At 43.8% G+C, this 24,310-nt stretch overlaps 1 protein-coding gene across 4 annotated transcripts in view; it reads right to left on the reverse strand.

The window, feature by feature from the left end:
• wdr33 (WD repeat domain 33) overlaps positions 1-24,310 on the reverse strand; it is a 178,254-nt gene that overhangs the window by 111,708 nt on the left and 42,236 nt on the right. For all 4 annotated transcript variants that reach the window (XM_072474881.1, XM_072474878.1, XM_072474879.1 and 1 more), the window contains one exon: positions 12,223-12,291. In XM_072474881.1, the coding sequence (XP_072330982.1) occupies positions 12,223-12,291 (69 nt within the window). The remainder of the gene's footprint in view (positions 1-12,222; positions 12,292-24,310) is intronic.

Below are 24,310 nucleotides of genomic sequence, written 5' to 3' on the forward strand. Positions count from 1 at the left end.
CCCTTAAATGTCACTATCGTCCCTGCTTCCACCACCTCCTCCGGTAGCGAGTTCCAGGCACCCACTACCCTCTGCGTAAAACACTTGCCTCGTACATCTACTCTAAACCTTGCCCCTCTCACCTTAAATCTATGCCCCCTAGTAATTGACCCCTCTACCCTGGGGAAAAGCCTCTGACTATCCACTCTGTCTATGCCCCTCATAATTTTGTAGACCTCTATCAGGTCTCCCCTCAACCTCCTTCGTTCCAGTGAGAACAAACCGAGTTTATTCAACCGCTCCTCATAGCTAATGTCCTCCTTACCAGGCAACATTCTGATAAATCTCTTCTGCACCCTCTCTAAAGCCTCCACATCCTTCTGGTAGTGTGGCGACCAGAATTGAACACTACTCCAAGTGTGGCCTAACGGACCCACATTTTCAAATCAGTGACTCTATCATTGACTTAGAAAGATCATTTTGCAATGTCAGCACTTCTGGTTGACAATTTGTACTTCCCAATTTTGCAGGAACTTCAATTTTTTTCTTATTGCCCTTAATGGATTTTGACCAGTAATATTACTTGGATCAGTTCTTTGCTCAACTGTATCAGTATTCCACAATGAGTTTGTATTCACAAGAACTTTCAAATTGCGACACTCCATACCACCCATCTTAAGTTCTTCAATTTTGCTTTCAAGTTCAAAAATCTCTTTGTTCTTTACACAATGATGCTCTAGCCATTTGTTAGTTTTGCCTTTTAATTATGCATTCTGCCAATTATTGTGCTTTTTCTTGGTCAAGGCTTTTTCCACGATACTTCATAAATACTTCTGAAGTTTGAAATTTAGCAAGTTTAACTGAAGATCAACCTTTGTCAAGTTTGCTTTTTCAAGTTTATCCTTTAGACAATTCAATTCCTCAGTCAAATATTCAACTTTCCCAGACTAATTCTCAATTGTTCTCATCAATGTCTCATTTTTCTCCACAGTAGTTTTCATAACATGCACTAAGATCACTATTATAAACTGCCTGTTGCAGTATAGTTGTCATCACATTACTGTCTCCGCTCCTACTACTGCAACGGGGGGGGGTCTTCCATTGAATTTACAAATATCACCTCAGATCAAAAAGAAGGGTGCTGAGAGTGGAAGTGGCATCCAGAGACCCGAGTGGTTCCACTGTAACAAACTTGTAGACATATTATGCCCTAATGTGTCCAGGTGGTGGGGTTCCCAATTATCTGCTGCTCTTATCTTTCTAGATGGTAGTGGTCGTGGGTTTGGAAGGTGCTGCCTAAGGAAGCTTAGTGTGTTACTGCAGTGCATCTTGTAGATGGTACACATGACTGCTACTGTTCGTCAGTGGTGGTGGGAGTGAATGTTTATGGAAGGGGGAGCAATAAAGTGGGCTGCTTTGTCCTGGATGGTGTCAAGCTTCTTGAATGTTGTTGGAGCTGCATTCATCCAGGTAAGTGAAGAGTATTCCATTACATTCCTGCTTTGTGCCTTGTAGATGGTGGACAGGCTTGGGGGGGGTTCAGGAAGTGTGTTCCTAGCCTTTGACCTGCTCTGATAGCTACAGTATTAATATGCCTAGTCCAGTTCGGTTTCTGATCAATAGTAACCCCCAAGATGTTTTAGGGGGATTTGGCGATGGTAATTGCCATTGAATGTGAAGGAGTGATAATTAGATCCTCTCTTGTAGGAGATGGTCATTGCCTAGCACTTGTGTGGCGCTAATGTAACTTGCCACTGTCAGCCCAAGCCGGATTTGCTGCAATTGGACATGGATGGTCTCATTATCGGAGGAGTTGCAAATAGTGCTGAACATTGTGTAGTCATCTGCGAACATCTCCACTTCTGACCTTACGGTAGAAGGAAGGTCATTGATGAAGCAGCTGAAGATGGTTGGGCCTGAGAAACTTCTGCAGCAATGTCCTGGAGCTGAGATGATTGACCTTTAAACAGGCCAACCAGCTTCTATTGTGCCAGGTGTGACTCCAACCAGTGGAGAGTTTCCCCCAATTCCCATTGACTCCAGTTTTGGTAGGGTTCCTTGATGCCACTCGGTCAACTAATGCCATGATGTTGAGGACAGTCACTCTCACCTCACCTCTGGCATTCAGCTCTATTGTCCATGTTTGAACCAAGGCTATAATGAGGTCAGGAGCTGAGTGACTCTGCTGGAACCCAAATTGAACGTCCACGAGCAGGTTATTGCTGAGTAAGTGCCGCTTGATAGCACTTTTGATGACTCCTTCCATCACTTTGCTGATGGAGAGCAGACTGATAGGGCGACAATTGGCTGGGTTGGATTTATCCTTTTCTTGTGTACAGGACACAGTTGGGCAATTTTCATTATTGCTGGATGGATGTCAGTACTGTGACTCTACTGAACATCTTGGTAAGAGTGCGGCAAGTTCAGGAGCACAAGTCTTCAGTACTATTGCCAGAATATTGTCAGGGTCCATAGCCTTTGCAGTATACAGTTTCTTGATATCATGTGGAGTGAATCATATTGGCTGAAGACGGACATCTGTGATCCTGGAGACTTCCAGGGGAAACCTGGACCTATAACTGGACAAGAGGATCCCAGAATGGAACCCTGGCCCTGGTTCAAAAGGCCACAACTTTTACCTTTTTTAGGAAACGTGGAGGAACAGAGTCACAGGACTGTTAATTAGTTTTAACAAGAAAAAAATATTTATTAAATGTGAAAAGTTGGATAATTATACAGTGCCCATTTACCCCCCACCCTTTAGTTTAATAGATACATACAGGTTTTAAGATTAATACGGATTACAAAGAGCACTTTAAGACACAACAGTCCCATAAACCCAGAAAGAGCTGACGAGTAAGTACACAAGATTACTGTGGTCAAATGCACACACTCCGCTTTAAACCCAAGTTAACATCTGTGGATTGCTCCTCAGAATCCCCCCCAGATGATTATCACATGAGATTTTCCAAACTCCACTCCAATAAAATGTGATAAAATCTTCTCTCATGATAATGTTTTCCCTTAGCGGTTTGCATTCTGAAATGTAATGTAACGCCACTATTTAAAAGTGGAGGTGGAGAGAAAACAGGGAATTATAGCCCTGTAAGCCTGTTGTGGAGGAGAAAATTCCAGAATCCATTATCAAAGATTTTATAGCAGAGCACTTAAGAAAACTGATAGGATCAGGCAGAGTCAGCATGGATTTATGCAGGTGAAATCATGCTGAACAAATCTACTGGAATTTTTCAAGGATGTAACTAGTAGAGTTGACGAGGGGGAGCCAGTCGAAGTGGTATATTTGGACTTTCAGAAAACTTTTGACAAAGTTCCGCTTAAGAGATTAGTGAGTAAAATTATAGTGTGTGGGATTAGGGATAGTGTATTGAGGTAGGTAGAGAACTGGTTGGCAGACAGGAAACAAAGTAGGAAGTAATGGGTCTTTTTCAAATTGACAGACAGTGACTAGGGATCGGTGCTAGGACACTAGCTATTCACAATATATATTGATTTAGAGGAGGGAAAAAATGTAATATCGCCAAATTTTCAAATGACACCAAGTTGGGTGGGAGGGCGAGCAGAGATGAGGATGCATAGATTCTGCAGTGTAATTCGGACAAGTTGAGTGAGTGGGCAAAAGAATGGCAGGTGCAATATAATTTGGATAAATGCGAGGTTTTCCACTTTGGTTGCAAAACAGTACAGCAGACGATAAAAAAGGCTGGTCTTCATTGCGAGAGGATTAGAGTACAGGAGCAGGGATGTCTTGCTGCAATTACACATGACCTTGGTGAGGCCACACCTGGGGTATTGTGTGCAATTTTGTTCTCCTTATCTGAGGAAGGATGTTCTTGCTCTGGAGGGAGAGCAGGGAAGATTTGCCAGACTGATTCCAGGAATGGCGGGACCTACGTTCGAGGACAGATTGAATCGGTCAGGATTGTATTCGCTGGGGGTCTCATAGAAACCTATAAAATTCTAACAGGACTAGAGAGGGTAGATACAGGAAGGATGCTCCTGATGGTGGGTGTGTCCAGAATCAATGGTCACAGTCTGATTACGGGGTTTAGGAGATGGGAAATTTCTTCACCCATAGAAGAAATCGCTTAATTGTCACATGTAGGCTTCAAATGAAGTTACTGTGAAAAGCCCCTAGTCGCCACATTCCAGCGCCTGTTCGGGGAGGCTGGTACGGGAATTGAACCTTGATCTGCTTTCAAAGACAGCGATTTAGCCCTGGCTAAACCAGCCCCTGGTGGTGATGGGTGAGAGTGGTGAGCCTGTGGAATTTATTACTACAGGAAGTAGTTGAGGCCAAAACATTGTGTTTTCAAGAAACAGTTAGATATAGCACATAGGGCGAAGGGGATCAAAGAATATGAGGGGAAAGCGGGTTTAGGCTCTTGGGTTGGATGATCAGACATGATCATAATGAATGGCGGAGAAGGCTCGAAGGGCCGAATGGCCTCCTCCTGCTCCTATTTTCTATATTTCCAAGAAATCCAGGCAAGAATTTCCATAGGACACTTTTAAACAAAGCTTCCGCTCCACTTTTAACAGCGATTCCCATCCAGGATATTACACCTGCCCCTTTAGGATTTCTGTGTCTTGAGTGCTGTTCTTTTAACTCCAGTCATCTTAAACCTTCTTTCTGTCCAAATTTCCTGGCTATCTGGGCTGTAACTTGTTCCTAGGGAAGCTTGCATCTTTGAAACTTTCTTCTCCTTTCCAGATTCTCCTGGCAGTTGAGAGAGGTTCGCTCTCTGGTGTCCTGTTTCCAATTGCCAACAAATTCAGCTAAAACTAAAACTTAAAAGCATTTTTTTATCCTTACAAGGGCCTCCAGTTGCTAAGTACACCTGCTGATTCTATTTATTCTTCACACCGTAACCCTTTCTAAGCCCGATAGAATCATATTTGGAACTTAACCAACCCCCACACATACTGTGGTAACTTGAGGCCACAAAGCAAGTAATTTCATAGAATTTACAGTGCAGAAGGAGGCCATTCGGCCCATCGAATCTGCACCGGCTCTTGGAAAGAGCACCCCACCCAAGCCCACACCTCCACCCTATCCCCATAACCCAATAACCCCACCTAACACTAAGGGCAATTTTGGACAGTAAGGGCAATTTAGCATGGCCAATTCACCTAACCTGCACATCTTTGGACTGTGGGGGGAAACCGGAGCAAACCCACACACACACGGGGAGAACGTGCAGACTCCGCACAAACAGTGACACAAGCCGGGAATCGAACCTGGGACCCTAGAGCTGTGAAGCAATTGTGCTAACCACTACGCTACCGTGCTGCTCTTAATCGAATAAGTGGTTTAAAAGAAGGAACGTCTTTCTTTAAATAATAACAAAGTTTGGGAATAACAGTAACTCAGAACAGTAGTAACAGTAACAATTGTGAATACAGGGGCACTGGTAAAAATTGGTCACTCTCCTGTCAACTGAAAAGCCTGCCAAAGCTCACACATGCTCAGAACCCTCAACAGGCACCAGTAAAACAAGTACGTAGGAGAAAGGCTTATAATTGTACTCAAAATTACACTCTTCCCCCCCCACCACCACCCTCATAAATGTCAATTTTCCATCAGGACAGAAATACAACAAAAGAAATGTTTCAACGATACCAAAGTCTGTCAGGAGCTTTGCGATTAGTGAATCTTATTACGATTGATATGGAATCGTAGGTAAAGAGGTAGACGTATCTCCCCAGAATCAACTGGCTAATTGGTGAATGCTCCATTACTCCTGCTATGTTATCTGTAACAGTTGCTGGCTCTGAAACCTTACCTGACTGAGTCATAATGTAAATGAACATGTTTTTGTGTCTGCGAACAACTCCTCTGTGTGGCAGCCTCACGATCCAAGATACTGGACCACTTTGATTTAAAATTATTCCCGGTAACTGCCTCTGGTTACTAACAAAGTTCCCAATGTAAACCTGATCATCCGGTTTAAACTGCCTCTTTGGCGTGGTAGCCGTGTCCCTCCTTCTGCTTCTCTTATCTCCTGCTCACTTTTCCTCTGAGATCTGGGTGAAGCAGATCCACATGAGACTTCTGCCTTCCACCTAACAACAATTCAGCTGCAGAGATACCGGTTGTGGATTGCAGCGTGATACAATACTGGAATAAAAATCTTGAGAGCTTTGTACTCAAAATATCATCTGCCATTCTCTTCAATCCCTCCTTCAAAACTTGAAGAGCTGACTCCGACAGACCATTCAAAGCCGTACGCAGTACAGACATGGCGTATACCATTCGTTTGCATAAATTCTTGAAATAATTCACTTGTAAACATAGTGCCATTATCCGACATAGTTTGTCACAGGAGCTGTAATATTACTCATGACATGTGCTTCCAACCATTTTGAGTGCTTATCTACGACAACCAAAAACATGTGGTTACTGAAAGGTCCTGTAAAGTCCACATGCACTCTTGACCACGGCCTATCTGGCCACTCCCATGGATGAAGTGGTGGTGGTGATGCCATCTTCTGGTTTATCTGACGTGATTTTACCTTGTCCTCCAAGTCCAGATCTATATTAGGCCACCAAACATACAACCTGGCTCGACATTTCATTCTATTTTTTCAATATAAATTTAGAGTACCCAATTACTTTTTTCCAATTAAGGGGCAATTTAGCGTGGCCAATCTACCTAACCGGCACATCTTTGGGTTACTGGGGTGAAACCCATGCAGACACAGGGAGAATGTGCAAACTCCACACGGACAGTGACCAGGGCTGGGATCAAACCCAGTTCCTCAGTGCTGTCCGAGACTTTTCATTCTAGAAACACCTGGATGAGCCTCATGAATTTCATCCATGACTTGAAAACAAGGGAACGGAACGGTCATTCTCGATCCCCATAGTAAGCATCCATCCTGCAGAGTTAACTCATCCCTACAATTCTCACATAAGGTTTCAACTCATCACCTTCTATGATAGTTGGCCATCCTTGCATCAGAAATCTTTTAACTTGCAACAGAATGATCTCCATCTGTCCTTTGCTTAATCTGCTTCGCACTTACTGGAGAAGTACGATAATTGTCTCAAAGGACACAACACCATGGATGGCAAATCCAATAAAGGGAGATGACAATGCGTCCACATTTGCGTCATCCTCCCCTGCCCTGTACACCATATTGTACTGATAAGCTGACAATGTGAGTGCCCAGCGCTGTATTCTTGCTGGGGCCATAGGCGGAATGCATTTAGAATCACTGAAAAGACTCATGGTCTTATGGTCAGTACGTATGGTGAATGAATGACTATAGAGGTACTGATGGCATCTATTCACCAATAAAACGACAGCTGGACCCTCTTTGTCCAGCTGGGAATATTCTTTTCCAGCATTTGTCAGCATCCTAGATGCCAAGCCATTGGGTTTTCAGGCCCCTCCTCCATTAAATGAAAGTATCGCCTCCACGCCATTGGGCAAGACATGGCACGCTAGGATAAATTCCGTCTGAATGAAAGTGGACTCGCAGATTTGCCAAATGCAGTAGCACTTGCTTTAATGCCTTCTTCTGTGCGCACTGTTGACAGATCTGAAGAAATATTTCCATAATAGTTTACCAAGCCAAAAATGACCTATGCTCTGACACATTCCTGGGCTCCAGAGTCCCTTAATGGTTAGAATTTTCCAATCCATAAGAGAACCCTTGTGCAGTGGTTCTGTGCCTAGATACTACATACTTTGTGTCTGAAAAATGCACTTGCTCCTCTTCAGGTGCAATCCTCCTTTTGCAAATCGTTTTAAAAACTTGATCCAGATTGTTGAGGTGCTTCTCCTCAAGTCTTCCCTGTAATTAAGATGTCACCCAAGTAAACTGCAACCTGAGGAATGCTTTGCAACGGGTTGTCCATCATACTTTGAAAGATTATTAGATAGGCCAGAAACCAAACGACTGGACTTGAACAACCTCATTCATGATGGGTCACAAACTGATTCAAATCTTCCTTGAGCAAGAGTTGTTGATGTCCCTTGGTCACGTTGTTTTGAAAACATCTTGCCTCCCTTAAAAGTTACAAACATGCCTTCCAACCTAGGTAACTGATAAACATTTAATTTGGAAACCTGGCAAATGGTGAGCTTGTAGTCACCATATATGTGCACCATACCATCATCTTAAGGACAGGAACAACTGGAGTTGCCCAATGAGAAAACTGAATAGTCGAAATGGTTCCAACTCCTCCTCAAATTTCATTCTCATGCCATAGGGCACTGTCCTGGGCTTGAAAAAGAGAGGAGTAGCCCGAGGATCCACGCAATGCACCCAGTTCATCCTTGAACATGTCCAGATACTAACAGCATACTTGATCACCTTGCTTGATCACCCCCCACTTCAATGAACTTTTGCTGAGCCAGTCCTGCCCTAACAAACTTGGCCCTCCCTTGCTTCTAGATCGTTATACCCCTAAGCACAGGTATGGACTCTGCGGCATATGTTCGACGATCAATTTCTGCCAGAGATAGGTTAGAGTCCCACATCAACTTGTAGGTCTCTTCACCTATTACAGACGCAAAGGCTCCTGTGTCCATCTCCATCTTGATTTGCTCACTGTAGTAAAAATAGGATCTACTCGTGCCTCATTCACATTATACATGTGGTAAGTTTCCACTATGAGCTGTCTAAATGATGCATAGCTGATTGAGGCTTCTTCAAAGTAAAAGTTTCTTGCTCGGTCTTCACTTTGTGCTTTGTACCCTTGCACCAGTGAGAAACAGCAGCCCTAAATTTGCGATGATTTGTACAATGTGGCCCACCACACCTAAACACTCCACTCCTTTCACCATTTTGCTTGCAGCCTTTTTCTTCAGTTGATGCAGAGGCTTGGCCTGGGCACCAGAATTAGCCTTCTGGTTATCTTCAGCATTACTGGCAGCCATTTCCATGTCTTAAGAAGTTTCTAGAGCTTTCTCAAAAGTCAGTGTGGCGTCACCCAACAACCAATGCGGAGTGCTGTCCTCGTTAATGCCAGAGACCAGCCTAACTCGGAGCATATCTTCTAAACACTGAAATCAGTGTTCTGAAAGTTGCCGTAATTCTGCCACAAAATTAGCTACTGATTGATCTTTTCGAAAATGGCTATAAAATTTGAAACTTTGAACAATCGCCAAGAGCTTCAGGTGATTCTGGGCCAGAGTAACTAAATCGGCAAATTAAATCTCCCCTAGCTTCTATGGCGTAGCTGGATTCCTTATCAATGTACAAGTCATCGTCCTGTACACATTCAGGAGAATGTTTTGTCTCATCTTCTATTTCATTTGCCAACAAGAAATGCTGCAACCTCTCCTCACATTCAGCCCAGTTCACGATTCTCCCATCGAACGCACAGATCCTCCTGCACATAGCCTTGGTGCTGCTAACTTGAAATGCCATCAAATAAACCCACGATGAACACTAGCTACTCACCGAGTGCAGCCTCATGTTGCCCCACACAACATCGAAAAATGTTATTTTCTTGCCGTTTTCTCATCACCAAAAAGATGTGGTAACTTGAGACCACAAAGAAAGTAGTCGAATGAATTGTTTCAAAGGAACTTCTTCGTATAAATAAATAATTAAGTTTAACAATAATACTGTAGCAAAATGACCAACGGTCTGAATTTTAGGCCCGATACAGAATTGGACATTTTAAATCCACAATGCTACCGTGGGGCAGCACGGTAGCATTGTGGATAGCACAATTGCTTCACAGCTCCAGGGTCCCAGGTTCGATTCCGGCTTGGGTCACTGTCTGTGCGGAGTCTGCACATCCTCCCCGTGTGTGCGTGGGTTTCCTCCGGGTGCTCCTGTTTCCTCCCACAGTCCAAAGATGTGCATGTTAGGTGGATTGGCCATGATAAATTGCCCTTAATGTCCAAAATTGCCCTTAGTGTTGGGTGGGGCTACTGGGTTATGGGGATAGGGTGGAGATGTTGACCTTGGGTAGGGTGCTCTTTCCAAGAGCCGGTGCAGACTCGATGGGCCAAATGGCCTCCTTCTGCACTGTAAATTCTATGATCTATGATAAATTAATAATTGGAGATTTTAAATTAAAACACAGCCAGAACCATGCACAGGCCTGATGGGAATTCGAACACCCAAGTTCGAATACACTGGACAGGGACAGAAAGCTGGGGCAAGTCTGGGCCAACCCTGTAAAGACATCGGAAGATAATCGGTCCCATTCAAATGGATTGATTGTTGTGGATTGCCCAGGTGAAGCCAGACTTTCTGGCACCTAGATTTCCCACCACTACCATACATGGGATAATGTTACGTACGGAAAAAGCATCTTAAGATGGTCCCTGAGGGTGGGTTCCTGGTGTCCTGCAGAGTTTCAATCGGCAACTCCATTGGGTGTTGCAACCCTGCCCAGAGGCCACAGAAGCTTGGCTGAGGGCCAGAGAAGCTTCTGGAAGGGCGCAAAGAGGGAAATACGAAAGAGGCATCCAGAGACCTTCCCCAGCAAAAGCCCGATGCACAGGCAGCGGAGAAGACTCCACGGCAGACCAGAGGACAAAAGGAAGCAGCATGCGAGAGCCACCTTCGCAGATGAAAGCCCTGAAACGACCAAGACTCAGAGGATTGGACCCACAGCACAATACGTAGTATTAAGAATCTTAAGGCATACTATAGTTGGGGTAATTCAAGGGCTAACTGTTTTATTGTCTTTCAAAATAAACTTGGGATTAAATTCTGAACTTGCGTTTGTCCTTTGTTCATCTCATAAATAGGGGCACCTGGGTAAAACGTTTAAATAATAAATAATAAACTGGTCGAAGTGTCTGAATTTTACAGACAACAACAGCAACTCAGCTGAACAGTAATAACAATAATAACATTGAAAACAGGAGGACCAGTAAAAACAAGTCTCGCTTACAGGTCACCCTCTTGCAAAACCCGCCATCGCCTGCACTTGCTCAAAACCCTCCACAGATGCCAGAGAAATAATTAGAAAAACAATAGGAGAAAGGTTTAAAAGACTCGGCACTCAAAATAACACTCTGCAACCCATACAAACATCTTTGTCCGGAATGAATCTAACTATAGGTTTTATCCTTCCAGGCACAGAAAGATTAAACAATTAAAATTATACCTTATTTTTAATGGTTACCAATACAAATATAAATCCCTTAAAACTACCGTTAGTTTCCTAATACCAGTACCACTCTCAACTGGATGTGACAGGACTGGAGAGCTTAGATCTGATCTGTTGGTTGTAAAATTGCTTTGTCCCATCTACAGCATACACTTGCCACTGCTTAGTATAAATGTGTTGGTATCTCATACATCTGGTGCTACTCCTGGAATGTTCTTCATCACTCCTCACTGAACCAGGGTTAGTGCCCTAACTTGATAATGGCAATGAGAAGCAAGCAGGACCATGACGTTACCAACTGGCAGAATTCAATTCTGCTAATGGCCCACAACCTCATGGTAGCCTGGTTTTAAGCTGCCAGATCTGTTCTGAATCTATTCCATTTAGCAATGATGTAATGGTAGTGTTACATAGCACTTGAAGGGTATCCTCAGTGTGAAAATGATTGTATCACAAATACTATAATGCACAGATGCATCTGAAATATGTAGATTACTGAGGACGAGGTCAAATAGGTTATTGCCTCACAATGATTCTCACACCACCTGTCACAGGCCTAGTCTGGCAGCTATGTTCTTCAGGACTCAGTCATCATGGCTGGTAGTGGTGTTGCCGCATCATGGTGATGGACATTGAAGTTCCCAACACAACATATTCTGTGGCCTTTCTCTCTCCAGTGCTTCTTCAAAATGGTGTTCAACATGAAGGAGTACTGATTCATCAGCTGAAGGAGGACAGTAGGTGAGAATCAGCAGGAGTTTTCCTTTCCCATGTTTGACATGATGTATGTCTGTCTCTCTGATGTACTTTTAATGTAAGCTGCATTCTTTCTTCAATCTCAAAAGCTCGCAACCCTTAAGAGTGCCTTAGTTTGTTTATTTTCCACGGATTAATTTTTGTGAAGTAATTTATTTGGGTTCACATACACGTATTCATGAAATAAAAACTCATTACAAGCCACATCCAGCTGTTCTGCCACCTAATATACAAAAATAAAGCGACAATGCCATTGCCACTAAAATGGAACTGAACTAAAGTGACAAACAGCATCACCAGCAAAACGAGGCCACCCAACATGAGCAGCACATTAAATTGGCACAGCGACTTTGCAAAGACTTTGCCTTCAAGATGCTTACATCGTTATAATAAGCTGAATCTGGCTGGATTGCTCGAAGGTCTCTGTGATCTCTTTGCCAAACTCGATTCTAAAATTGAAGATAAAAAACAAAATCAGCAAATGAAAAAATAGACAAGGAAAACTATTTACATACTCATGAGGCATGTTAAAAGGCAAAAGAATGATCTTACACACAATACCGTGCAATGCTTCACCATCATACTTAGTATTAAATGAGGCATTTCGCTATACATAACACAGCATGTTTCAATTTCCATCCTTGTCAAGTGTGTGAATGACCTTAGATCTATATTTAAATGTTGCCTTCAGCATTTCAATTTGTCCCACAATACTAATGTTAATTCCCAATACTCCTGCCTGCCAGAAGACATGCCACACTACATGATATATACTTCTAATCTTAAACTAATTCATCACCAACACTTCTTCAAATTTGAGAACTTCCATTCAGTAATATGTTCTGGAAAACTGAAGGAACAAATAAAAGTAAAGTCGTCATAGTCCTAGGTGACCATAGGCTGCTTTCCCCTTTGAGGGGTGAGGTGACTGGTGGGCATTTAACCTGATTTTCATAATTTCATAAAATTTGCAGTACAGGAGGCCATTCGGCCCATCGAGTCTGCACCGGCTCTTGATCACACCTTAGGCGAAGGCCTATTCATGAAGGCCTTATTCATTGAGGCCTTCATGAATAACCCCAATGTTGGCCTCACACTGGATCACAAACCAGCTGTCCAGCCAACTGAGTTAAACCGGCAGATACATTCTGGTCAACGGTGGGGCAACAGTGAGGGAGATTGACTCAACAGGCCAGAAAACACTAAATGACAATAACACAATACAATAGTCCGAAACTTTGTTCCCTTTTTGTTAATATAATTAAAACAAAACAACTTTTGCAGCTTCTCAATCCAATGTAACATGGCCTGCAACTTCCTGGCTCGCTAGCTTTGAATTTGGGAGTACCCCAAAGATGTGTGATGGAATCCCTCTTGGAGGTTCCCAGGTAAGGGTTTACGCGCAATTGTCTCAAAGCGGCAACTTCCCCATGACAATTGTGCTGTGTTGGGAACAATCCGAGAAAGCAACTTATACCGAGACTTCGAATGGTTGTGCCAGTGTTATGCTGACAGTTACTCTGAAAAAGGTTAAAAGAAATAAAACCACTTCTAACTTTAGTGCAATTGTTTTAAAGATCCAGGCCAAACACCACAAGGGACTTACCTTTCTGCGCTCCCGACCCCACGAGGGCAGGCGCACCGCGCTCCCAACCCCTCGGGGACCCCAACCCCCTGGGGGATGTCCTACTGCACCCGACTCCACGGGGAACGGTCCAACACACTCCCAGCCTAATGGGAGCTCGCCACCACGCTCCGGACCACACGGGGGAACCCGACCGCACATGGGATGGCCCACCTTGCTCCCAACCCCACGGGGCTCCTTTGTCTTCTCCCCCTCCTCCACGTGCTCCAGACCCCATGTGGCGACCCTTCTCCGTGTACCCGACCCAACTAAACACCATGTTCAGGGTATTCCCCATGCCTGACCACCCCCCCAAACCAGGCTGGACCATCCCCCATTTTGTGCCACGTATGGCTTCAACCAGTGGAGTGTTTTCCCCTCCCAATTCCCTAGGGCTCCCAGTTGCTGCACTCGATCAAATGCTGCTTTGATGACAAGGGCAGTCATTCTCACCTCACCACTGAAATTAAGCTCTTTTGTCCAAGTTTGAACCAAGGCTGTAACACGGTGAGGAGTTGAGTGACCCTGGCAGAACCCAAACTGCAGGTTAATGCTAAGCAAGTGCGACTTGATAGCGCTGTTGACGACCTCTTTGATCGCTATATTGATGATTGGGAATTGACTGATGGGGCAGTATCTTACCAGGTTGGATTTGTTCTTGTGTACAGGACACTGCATGTTTGCACATTGCTGGGTAGAAGCCAGTGTTGCAGCTGTTCTGAAACAACTTGGCTAGGGACATGGCAAGCTCTGGATCTGTACTACTGCCAGAATATTGTCAGGGCCCATAGCCTTTGCAGTATCCAGTGTCTTCAGCCGTTTCTTGATATTATGTGGAGTGAATCAAATTGTCTGAAGACTGACATTGGTGATACTGGGGACCTCCGCAGGAAGCAGAGATGGATCATTAACTTAGCACTTCTGGCTGAAGATTGTTGCAAATGCCTCATCTTTTACACTAATGTGCTGGGTCCCAAATATTTGGGGAGCTTCCTCCTCCAGTGAGCTGTTATTTGTCTCTGGCTCATTATCTGAATATTATGATCCTAGAGTATGATTGTGTCATGACTATGTCGTTGCTGGACTAGTTTGAGAGATGGCACACGCAGCCAGATGTCAGCAAATGGTACTTTGCAGGGTCGACTGGACTGGATTGCCATTGCTTTTTCTGGTGCCTCGGTCGATTCCTTTTAGTTTTCTTTGCAGCTGTTAGATATAACTATGTGACTTGCTCGGCCATTTCAGAGTCAACCACATTGCTATGGCTCTGGAGTCACATGTAGTCCAGACAAGGTAAGGCTGGCAGATTTCCTTCCCTGAAGGAAGGACATTAGTGAACCAGGTGTGTTTTTATAACAATTCACAATGGTTTCATGGTTATTATAGACTTTTCATTGTATTTAAATTTCACCATCTGCCATGGTGGGATTACCCCGAGTCTCTGGATTACTATTCTAATGACCATATCACTATATCACCACTTCCCCATTGAGAGGTACTGCAATTTCTAAAGCAGGAAGGTCCTTGTACTTCTCTGAACTAGCTGATCTCAAAGCAACATTAGTACTGCTTCCTTGGTCCTGAGGTTGTGGAAGGGGATATGGGCAGAAGTGAGAAAGATAGGACAGAAAAAGGAATCAAATAAAATTCCTCCCCAACTGTGGCAATGCTGTACACCACTTTGATGTCCCTCTCCTGTGTGAGAATCAGGTATTGAATTGTTATATGATTATCTATTCTGAGTGACCAGAATAGCACATTGGAGAGGCTCTAATTGACCAATTGTGCATCAAGTTACCATTTCTGCCACGGTTGTACAGGTGTGGTTTACGGTTGCCCACAACTTTATGGAAGAGCAAAACCAGCAATATTCTTTCACAATATGTTTGCTTGTGACACCTTGTGGGACTCCTGTCAGCTTCCCAAGGAAAAGGGTAGAAGTCACATTATTGAAGGTGTGGTTCCTGGGTCAAAAAGGGCTTGGATGACTTAAGGCAAGAGATGTTATTGAGGCTTTGGTGGATGGGGAGATGTTCATCTTCCTTTTAGGGGTTGCAGCGGTGCAGCAAGTGGGTGGGAGAAGAATGTGCAACATCACAGTAGCCAGTGAGATGCAACTCGAAGATACTGTAATATGTAGCATTACAGAATTTAGTTGGACATGCGCAAATCAAATGTGGCTACTTTTCGTCCATCCCGTGTACAGTGCTTTACTCAGCTAGAGTACACAAGGGCCATCACTGATGCCTGAAGCACTGGTGTTTTTTCCAGCTTGTGCTTGCCAACATCGGGACTAGCTTGACCCCAGTCTTCGATTTGGTAGATTTCTTCAGTTGAATTCTTGTACAATCGCCACAAACCAGGACATAGATTTATAGCTGCCATTCTGGATGAGTTAGTGGTTGTTTAAATGTTGCAGTGGGAGGAGCTTAAGAGTCTACAAGGTGAATAATCTAAGGGTCCTCCTGTTAATCCTGTTTGTCCCGTGTTTAGTCCCTTTATTTTCTTTTGTTTTGGCTTTTATAATTTTTGTACCTAGACAATTACTTGGACCTACACCTTTAAGATGGATGTCACCTTTAATTTAAGAAGGACTGCACCAGGATGTGCTGGCATCAATGATGACTTATCTTGATGGACTTGGCTGTCAGCCAATGAGCTGTTTACTTTCCGGGCTCTTAGCTGATAAATCTATGGGTGCTGACCGTTCCAGAGTGTTCTGTCAGAGAGAGGAAGGCCTCATTTGGTTTTCAGTTTTCATTTGATCAAGCTGAAGGGCCACAGCCCTTTTCTCTCTCTTACCTGATGGATTATGTCTAAAGGTTCAAAGTAAAGACCCTTCTCTCTCTATAATGATTGAACTGCAAGGAAGTTCAGTCCAGCAACCACCGCAGGCAGGGCAATTTGTTTAAAGAACCTTCCTGGTGAGGGAACTATGTCTTTCCTCAGTAAAGCTAGGTTGCAATCTGATGGAGTTGAAAACAAATAAGGATTACACAAGCCTGAGGCAGATCTACTGAGTGAAGGCCCAGGTTAATGAATATGAAAGTGACTCTCCAGAGGTAATCCTACAACTGGAGAGTACTGACTGAACACTGCTGCCAAATCTCTAATCATATATTGGTGGCTTTGATTCTTAAGCATCCTGGGAGGACAAACTTCTACAATGCCCTCAACATCCAAAGCAAAGAAAATTCATCTTCCATTTCATATTAATCCTCTTCATTTTTACCTCCCCCTCCCTCTGAGTGCATCTGTCTTGTGTGTGGGATGAAAGGGGAGCTGTAGTAGATTAGCTGCCCATTATACCAGTATAATTATTGCATGCCTGATCTCCATTGTTGTTATAAATAAACAGTTGTTGTGTTTCACTTACAAATCTGATGCCTGTAAGTCAGTGGATCAGTCATATGGCCAAAGATCTCAGAAACTACATACGAATTATTGGTTAATTCACTTGTGCTGGGACTCCAGGGCCTGTGGGGCTGGAATTGACAGCGCACTCGCCCAGGGTGACATAACAACTACAGGAGGAAAGGAAGCAGAGGACACAACAGCTACTCAAGACCACTCTAGGTCACAGCTTGGAATAAGTTCTCTTACCTACTCGCTTGCTGCAGATAGTAAGAGAGAAAAATATCTTGGATAGGCAAAGGAAATATAATCTGAAGGGATCAGATTAAATTTTCAGGGCTCAATGATAAAGGCTGTATGTTGCTCCCCAAAAAGAAAATTAACTAAATACTTGGATTTAGAAGATACACCTGATGTGAGAAAGATCAAATCAGGAAAGCCAGAACTTTAGAATGCTACAGCACAAGAGGTCGTTGGGCTGTGGTGATTGTTTTAACGAGCTGTCAAATTCTCCAATTTCGTTCCTGGTGCTTCTCCCCATCAAGTATCAATCCAATTTTTCTTTTATTTTTGCATTGGATGTGGGTGTCGCTGACTGGGCCAGCTTTCATTGCCCATCCCTAACTATCCTTGAGGTATTTAAGAGTCAATCACATCACTGTGGATCTGGAGTCACATGTGGGCCAGACCAGGTAAGGATGGCAGATTTCCTTCCTGAAGGACATCAGTGAATCAGATGGGTTTTTACAACAATCGACAATGGTTTCATGGTCATCAAGACTTTTAATTACAGATTTGTTTTGTTCAATTCAAATTTTACCATCTGCTAAGGTGGTATCCGAACCTGGGCCCCCGAGCACTACCATGGGTCTCTGGATTACTAGTCCAGTGACGCTGTGGGAAAAGATCTTTCAACTTGCCTCTGCTCCTTTTGACAATTACCTTATATCTGCATCCACTAATCCATCTGTCACTGGAAACAGCTCCTACTTATTTACTCTTTCAAAATTCTTCCCGAATTTGCACAATTCTGTTGAACCTCTCCTTAAACTTCTCTGCTCCAATAAAGGCTGACACTGCAGTACAGTACTGAGAGAAAACTATACTGCAGGAGGTGCCGTACACAATTTGGTGTCACATTTGATCTCAAGATGAACTTTTGACGTTAAATCTGTGCCATTACCAAGACTGCTGATTTTCCCCTCCAGATCATCGCCCAACTTTATCCCTGTTTCAGCTCATCTGCAACTGAAACCCTCATTTATGCCATTGTGTTACCTCTAGACACAGCTATTCCAACACACTCCTGGTGGGTCTCCAATATTCTACCCTCCTTAAAACTTGAGGTCATCCAAAACTCTGTCTGTCTTAACTCGCAAGTGCCATTCAGCTATCATCCCTGTGCTCACTCACCTAATCAGCTGTGTCAAGTAACACTGTGATTCTAAAATTCTCACCCGTTTTCAAATCCCTCCATGACCTTATCTTTCCCTATCTCTACATTCTCCTCCAGCTTCACAACTCAGATACCACGATCCTCTATCTTAGGCCGACTCTACTTCCTCAATTCAAATTGCTCCATCAGTGGTCACTCCTTCAGTTGCCTCGGCTCCAAGCTCTGGAATATTCTTCCGACATCTCCCTGCCACTCCACCTCGCCCTTTTTTTAAGACAGTCCATAAAAGCCACTCCACCTCACTCTTCTTTTAAGACAATCCTTAAAACCTACCTTTGGCCAAGCTATTGGACAATCGATTAAATCTTATGTGGCTCGTAAATAAAAGGAGCAAGGAGACCGCATAGCCCGTCGTGCCTGTGCCACCGTTCAAATCGATCAAGGCTGATCTTGGGTTTCAACTCCATTTTCCCAACCTATCCCAGCATTCTCAGTGGCCAAAGGTCTGCCTCACCCAGCCTTAAATGTTAACGGCTTCTCCTCATGTCAGTCTTAAAGAGGAGAACTGCTATTTTTAACCTGTATCACCTAGTTCTAGTCTCCCCCATAAGTGGAAACATCTTCCTGGTATCTACATTGTCAAGTCCCCTCAGGATCTTATAATGCACCTTCCTTGATCATCCACTCCTGGAGTGGTACTTGAACCTTGAATTCTTTGCTCAGAGGCAGGGACGCTACATGTTGCTCTCAGAATTGGTTTTACAACGCTCCCACAAAGCACCTTGGGACGTTCCATTACATTAAAGATGCTATATAAATATGAGCTGCTGGTGTAAAAGATCTCATGACAATTATTCCAAACAAGAGCAGGGGAGTTATCCCTAGTGCCCTGGCTAATATTTATCCTTTAATCAACATCCATCACAGAACTACATTATCTGGTCATTATCACATTGTTGTTTGTAGGAGCTTGCTCTGTACAAATTGGACACTTTATTTCTTACATAACATTGACTACACTTCAAAAATATTTATTTGGATGTAAAAACACTAAGACTTCCAATGGTTGCGGAAAATACATAAATACAAGTTTTCTTTCAAGGAAAACGTCCTCAATTTCTCTAGTCTCTCCATGTTAACTGAAGATTTTTAATGCTTGGCACCATTTTAGAAAATGTCTGTACTCTCTCCAATGCTTTGCAAGCATATAGTGTGACTAGTAGCCTGGTTCTGCTTTACAGAACAGGGCCAAGCAAGAGGTGGCGAAGTTGAAACTATTCGATATCAACAATACTGGCACAGGATATGGCCACACAATATGGGAATATAAACCTCAGGAGCAACAAAAGCTAGATTAAAAATAAGTAGATTGCCACAAGATGGCAACCACAGTGAAGTTTAACATTGGAGTATTTAGTGGCCAAGTGGGATGGAGTTTAAGACAAGGTAGGTTATGCTGCAATTGTGTACGGTGTTAGTGAGGCCACACCTGGAGTATTGTGTTCAGTTTGGTCTCCTTACCTGAGAAAGGACGTACTGGTGCTGGAGGGTGTGCAGAAGAGATTCACTAGGTTAATCCCAGAGCTGAAGGGGTTGGATTACGAGGAGAGGTTGAGTAGATTGGGACTGTACTCGTTGGAATTTAGAAGGATGCAGAGGGATCTTAAAGAAACATATAAAATTATGAAGGGAATAGATAGGATAGATGCGGGCAGATTGTTTCCACTGGCGGGTGAAAGCAGAACTAGGGGGCATAGCCTCAAAATAAGGGGAAGTAGATTTAGGATTGAGTTTAGGAGGAACTTCTTCACCCAAAGGGTTGTGAATCTATGGAATTCCTTGCCCAGTGAAGCAGTTGAGGCTCGTTCATTAAATGGTTTTAAGATTAAGATAGGTAGTTTCTTGAAGAATAAAGGGATTAAGGGTTATGGTGTTCGGGCCGGAAAGTGGAGCTGAGTCCACAAAAGATCAGCAATAATCTCATTGAATGGCAGAGCTGGCTCGAGGAGCCAGATTGCCTACTCCTGCTCCTAGTTCTTATGTTCTAAGTGGGCTGATGCAGGTGTGATTTCCACTCTGCTCGAATTTAAGTGTGTAGTCAATGACTGGCTTCAGTGGCCCCATGAATAGGACAGGGTAGTCCCTCACGCTTAGTGAGCATCCCAAGAGCAGTCAGAGTCTGCCTGCCCAGTGAACAGCAGATGGACAAAACAAGGCAGCCTGAAGATCAGGGATAATCTACCTGACACACGTCATATGGGGGAGGAAATGATCACATAATGCAAATGCAATTTGGGGTGCAAGTATAGGTAGGACATGGGAATGTTGAACCTAACACTGATACTTGGGAAAATACTTCAGAATTAGAATCATAGGACATTATTTTAAAGCCCCAAAAAGGTGGTTTAATTTTGTTAGATTAAATATTAAAAATCAGCAACAGGAAACCTCGTCGCCTCAAATCCACGCACTTCCAATTTTAAAGGAGGTGGGCTGAGAATTGGACGACCAATACTCTCTCACGATGGGCAGCATGGTAGCGTAGTGGTTAGCACAGTTGCTTCACAGCTCCAGGGTCCTAGGTTCGATTCCCGGCTTGGGTCACTGTCTGTGCGGGTCTGCACGTTCTCCCCGTGTCTGCGTGGGCTTCCTCTGGGTGCTCCGGTTTTCTCCCAAAGTCCAAAGATGTGCGGGTTAGGTGGATTGGCCATGCTAACTTGCCCTTAGTGTCCTAAAAGGTTAAGTGGGGGTTACTGGGTTACAGGGATAGGGTAGAAACGTGGGCTTGAGTAGGGTGCTCTTTGTAAGGGCCGGTGCAGACTCGATGGGCCAAATGGCCTCCGTCTGCACTGTAAATTCTATGAAATGATGGACAACAGTCAGTGAAATCATTTCAGGAGTCTGCATTTCTCCTTTTTAACTCAATACTCTTGTCCAGGTTTCTGGGAAAAACAACCCACTGTCACGATCTATAACGGTCGTCTAATCACCGACCCCATCATTTGGCCCAATTCTCTCTTCTCCCCATCATTCCCACGGAGGCGCAATCTCTGCCTCAAGCTATTACACATATCCGTTCCTGTGATCAGCAGTTCCCCACCAACAGGCAGCCAAACCGATCAATCAGGCAAACTAGAGTCCGATCAAGAAAACCTCATGCTATAGACTTTAAATTCCACAGCATTTGTAGAAACAGACTTTTGGGTTTCTTGACCATAACTCCTCTCCCAACCCTGGGGAATGTGAGGGACAATGGCTCTTACAGCACAAAAGGCAGCCATTAAGTCACTCCACTGTCGACACAACACTGTTGAGCACAGCAGTCAGCTATCTATCCTGCTTTGTGCAGTACAGGACAAATAATTTTTCACAAAATAAAGGCTTTTGCAGAATTTAAAACCACACGATGATAGTTCCTCTATCTTCCATGATAGCCAGTTATGTGGAGTTGAGAATTCTGGTACCTATAAACTCATTAGAAAAATTAAGGTTTCCGTCTGGACTCAGCAGCAGGAAAACAGATTTCTGAACCTCAAGGAACTACTTGTAGACTTGCTGGTTAGGTAATTATGGGCACCAAACTTTAGGAACGCTGGCTAGGGTTATGGGGAAAGAGTGGGGAATTCAGTCTAGCTCCTTCAGAAAGCCAGCACAGGAATGATGGGACACTTCTCTTACTGCACTGTAAGATTCTGACTTTATGTTGCGAATGCTATGCCTACAGAATACCATCTCTGTGACAGAAACCCTTCACTTGCAAAGAATTAATTTTTGAAAGCAAAGCCACAAGCTCCCAGAAAATGCAAATGGGATAAATAAGTGGTCACAAAAGCAAAATGCTGGAAAGTTGAAATCAAAACAGAAAATACCAGAAATACTCAGATCAGGCAGCATCTGTGGAGAAAGTGAGTTAATGTTTCAACAACTTGCATTTGACAGTAAAACACTCTAAAGTTTTTCAGAAGGGAGGTATCAAACAAAATTCAACACGAATCTGGAAAGGACGTATTTGGAAAACCTCAGCCAGAAGTAGGTTTTGAGGAGCATCTTAAAAGGAGAGACGGAGATAGAGAGGCAATGAAACTTAGTTTGGAAATTCCAGTTTAGTGCCCAGGCATCTAAAGGCACAACCACCAATAATTAAAATGGCGGGGTGCATAGGCCGACGTTTTGGCCTTTGCTTCCCTGGTGGCCCGGAGACGGATTCTGCTGGGATGGGGGGGGACTCGGAATGCCAAAGTCAGGGGTATGGACAAACGACATGGCGGGGTTTCTCAGGTTGGAGAAAATCAAATTCACCTTAAGCGGTTCGTTACAGGGGTTCGCTCGAAGATGGCACCCGTTCATCGAATTCTTTAAGGAAAATTAGTCTGTCAGCAAGGGGGGGGGAGGCATGGAAGTGACGAATAAGGGTAGGAAAACCAATGAAGGAAGGGCTATGAGACAGTGTTTATACAGACCATGTTGGTGGGGATCTGTGTTTTGAGGGGGTGGGGCTATGTTCCTGTGTTTTTTTTGTCTTTTGTTGGATTTTTCCATTTAAAAGTGTTAAAATTATAAATGCCTTAACAAAATATTTTCTGGGGGGAAAATGGGGGGCGGGGGCTGCACAACAGCCTATATTTGAAGAGTTCACAGAACCCCTACAGTGCAGAATGAGACCATTTGGTCCATCGAGTCAGCACCGACCCTCCAAAAGAGCATCCCATTCAGGCCCACCCCCGAGTTCTCAAAATAGTTGCAGGGTTTAAAAGGTTGGAGAACAAAGTCAAGGGAAGAGGGATTTGAAAACAAGAATGAGAATTTTAAAAGTGAACCATTAAGGGACCAGCAACCGCTGTAGATCAATAAGCATAGGGGTGATGCTAGAAAGGGGCCTGGTGTTAGTTTGGATGTGGACAAGTCTTGGATGAGTTGAAGCTTGTGGAGGGGTGGTAGATGGAAGGTGGGCTACTGAGATCTTGTCATGTCTAGAAGCAACAAAAGCATGGCCGACAGTTTCAGCAACAGACAAGCTGAGGCAGGAACGCAGTCAGATTAAGTTACAGAGATGTAAGTCGGCAATCTTGGTGATGCAGTAGATATGATTAGAAACGGAGCTGGAGGTCAAATCGGATTTCACGGCTGCGAACATTTTAGTTGAGCCTCACAGACAATGACCAGGCGGAGGGCTGGAGTCAGTATCTAGGGAATGGAGATTATAGCAGGTAACGAGGACAATGGATTTGGTCTTCCCAATAGTTAGTTGGAAGGGCATTTCTGTTCATCCTGGGCTGGACTTTGGACAAACAGTATGACAAATTAAAAATGGTGCAAGGGTTGAGAGAGATGGTGGTAAGATAGACCCGAGTATCATCTGCATACATTTGGAATGAGACGATTATTTTGCAGGTGATATGACTGAGGGCAGCACATACTTGTAGAAGAGAAATAGCAAAGGGGGGGGCGGGGGCACAAAGAACTAGCCCGAGAAGACTCCAATAGAAACTGTGCAGGAGTGGAAAGAAAGGCCATTACAGGAAATCCAATTGTTATCATTTCAAAGAATAGAACCATCCAAGGGCATCCCACTCAGCTAGAAAATGGAGAGATATTGGTGGAAGTTGTGTGGTCAACCATGGCAAAGGCTGCAGATAGTCAAGAAGGGCGAGGAGGGATAGTTTACCTTTGTCAGTCACATAAAAAATGTAATTTTCAGGTCACTTACTTCTTTGTCAGAGCTGAAAGTGTAGAAACAATGAGAGGTTGGGGAGGTGGGGAGGAGAAAATAATAGGGAAGGCTTGTTATAGGGTGGAAAACAGGAGTGATTAAATGACAAAATTAGTAATGAAGGGAGGGGGTTGCCGTGGTATTAGAAACAAAAGGGGAGTCGAGATGAGAGCTAAATAGCAGAACCATGACCAGCAGCTTCTGTTTGAAAAATAGGGAGGGTATTATAGACCTGCAGTTGTTGAAATCAGTGCTCAGTATTGAAAGCTGTAAAGTGCCTCATCAGAAGCTTCCACTGAACTTTACTCAAACAGTGTAGGGAGCAGGGGACAAGAAAAAAGGGCTTGTATTTATGGAGCACTTTTCACAACCACCAGACATCTC

The sequence above is a fragment of the Scyliorhinus torazame genome, chromosome 14 (assembly GCF_047496885.1).
Source record: "Scyliorhinus torazame isolate Kashiwa2021f chromosome 14, sScyTor2.1, whole genome shotgun sequence".
Taxonomy (NCBI): domain Eukaryota; kingdom Metazoa; phylum Chordata; class Chondrichthyes; order Carcharhiniformes; family Scyliorhinidae; genus Scyliorhinus; species Scyliorhinus torazame.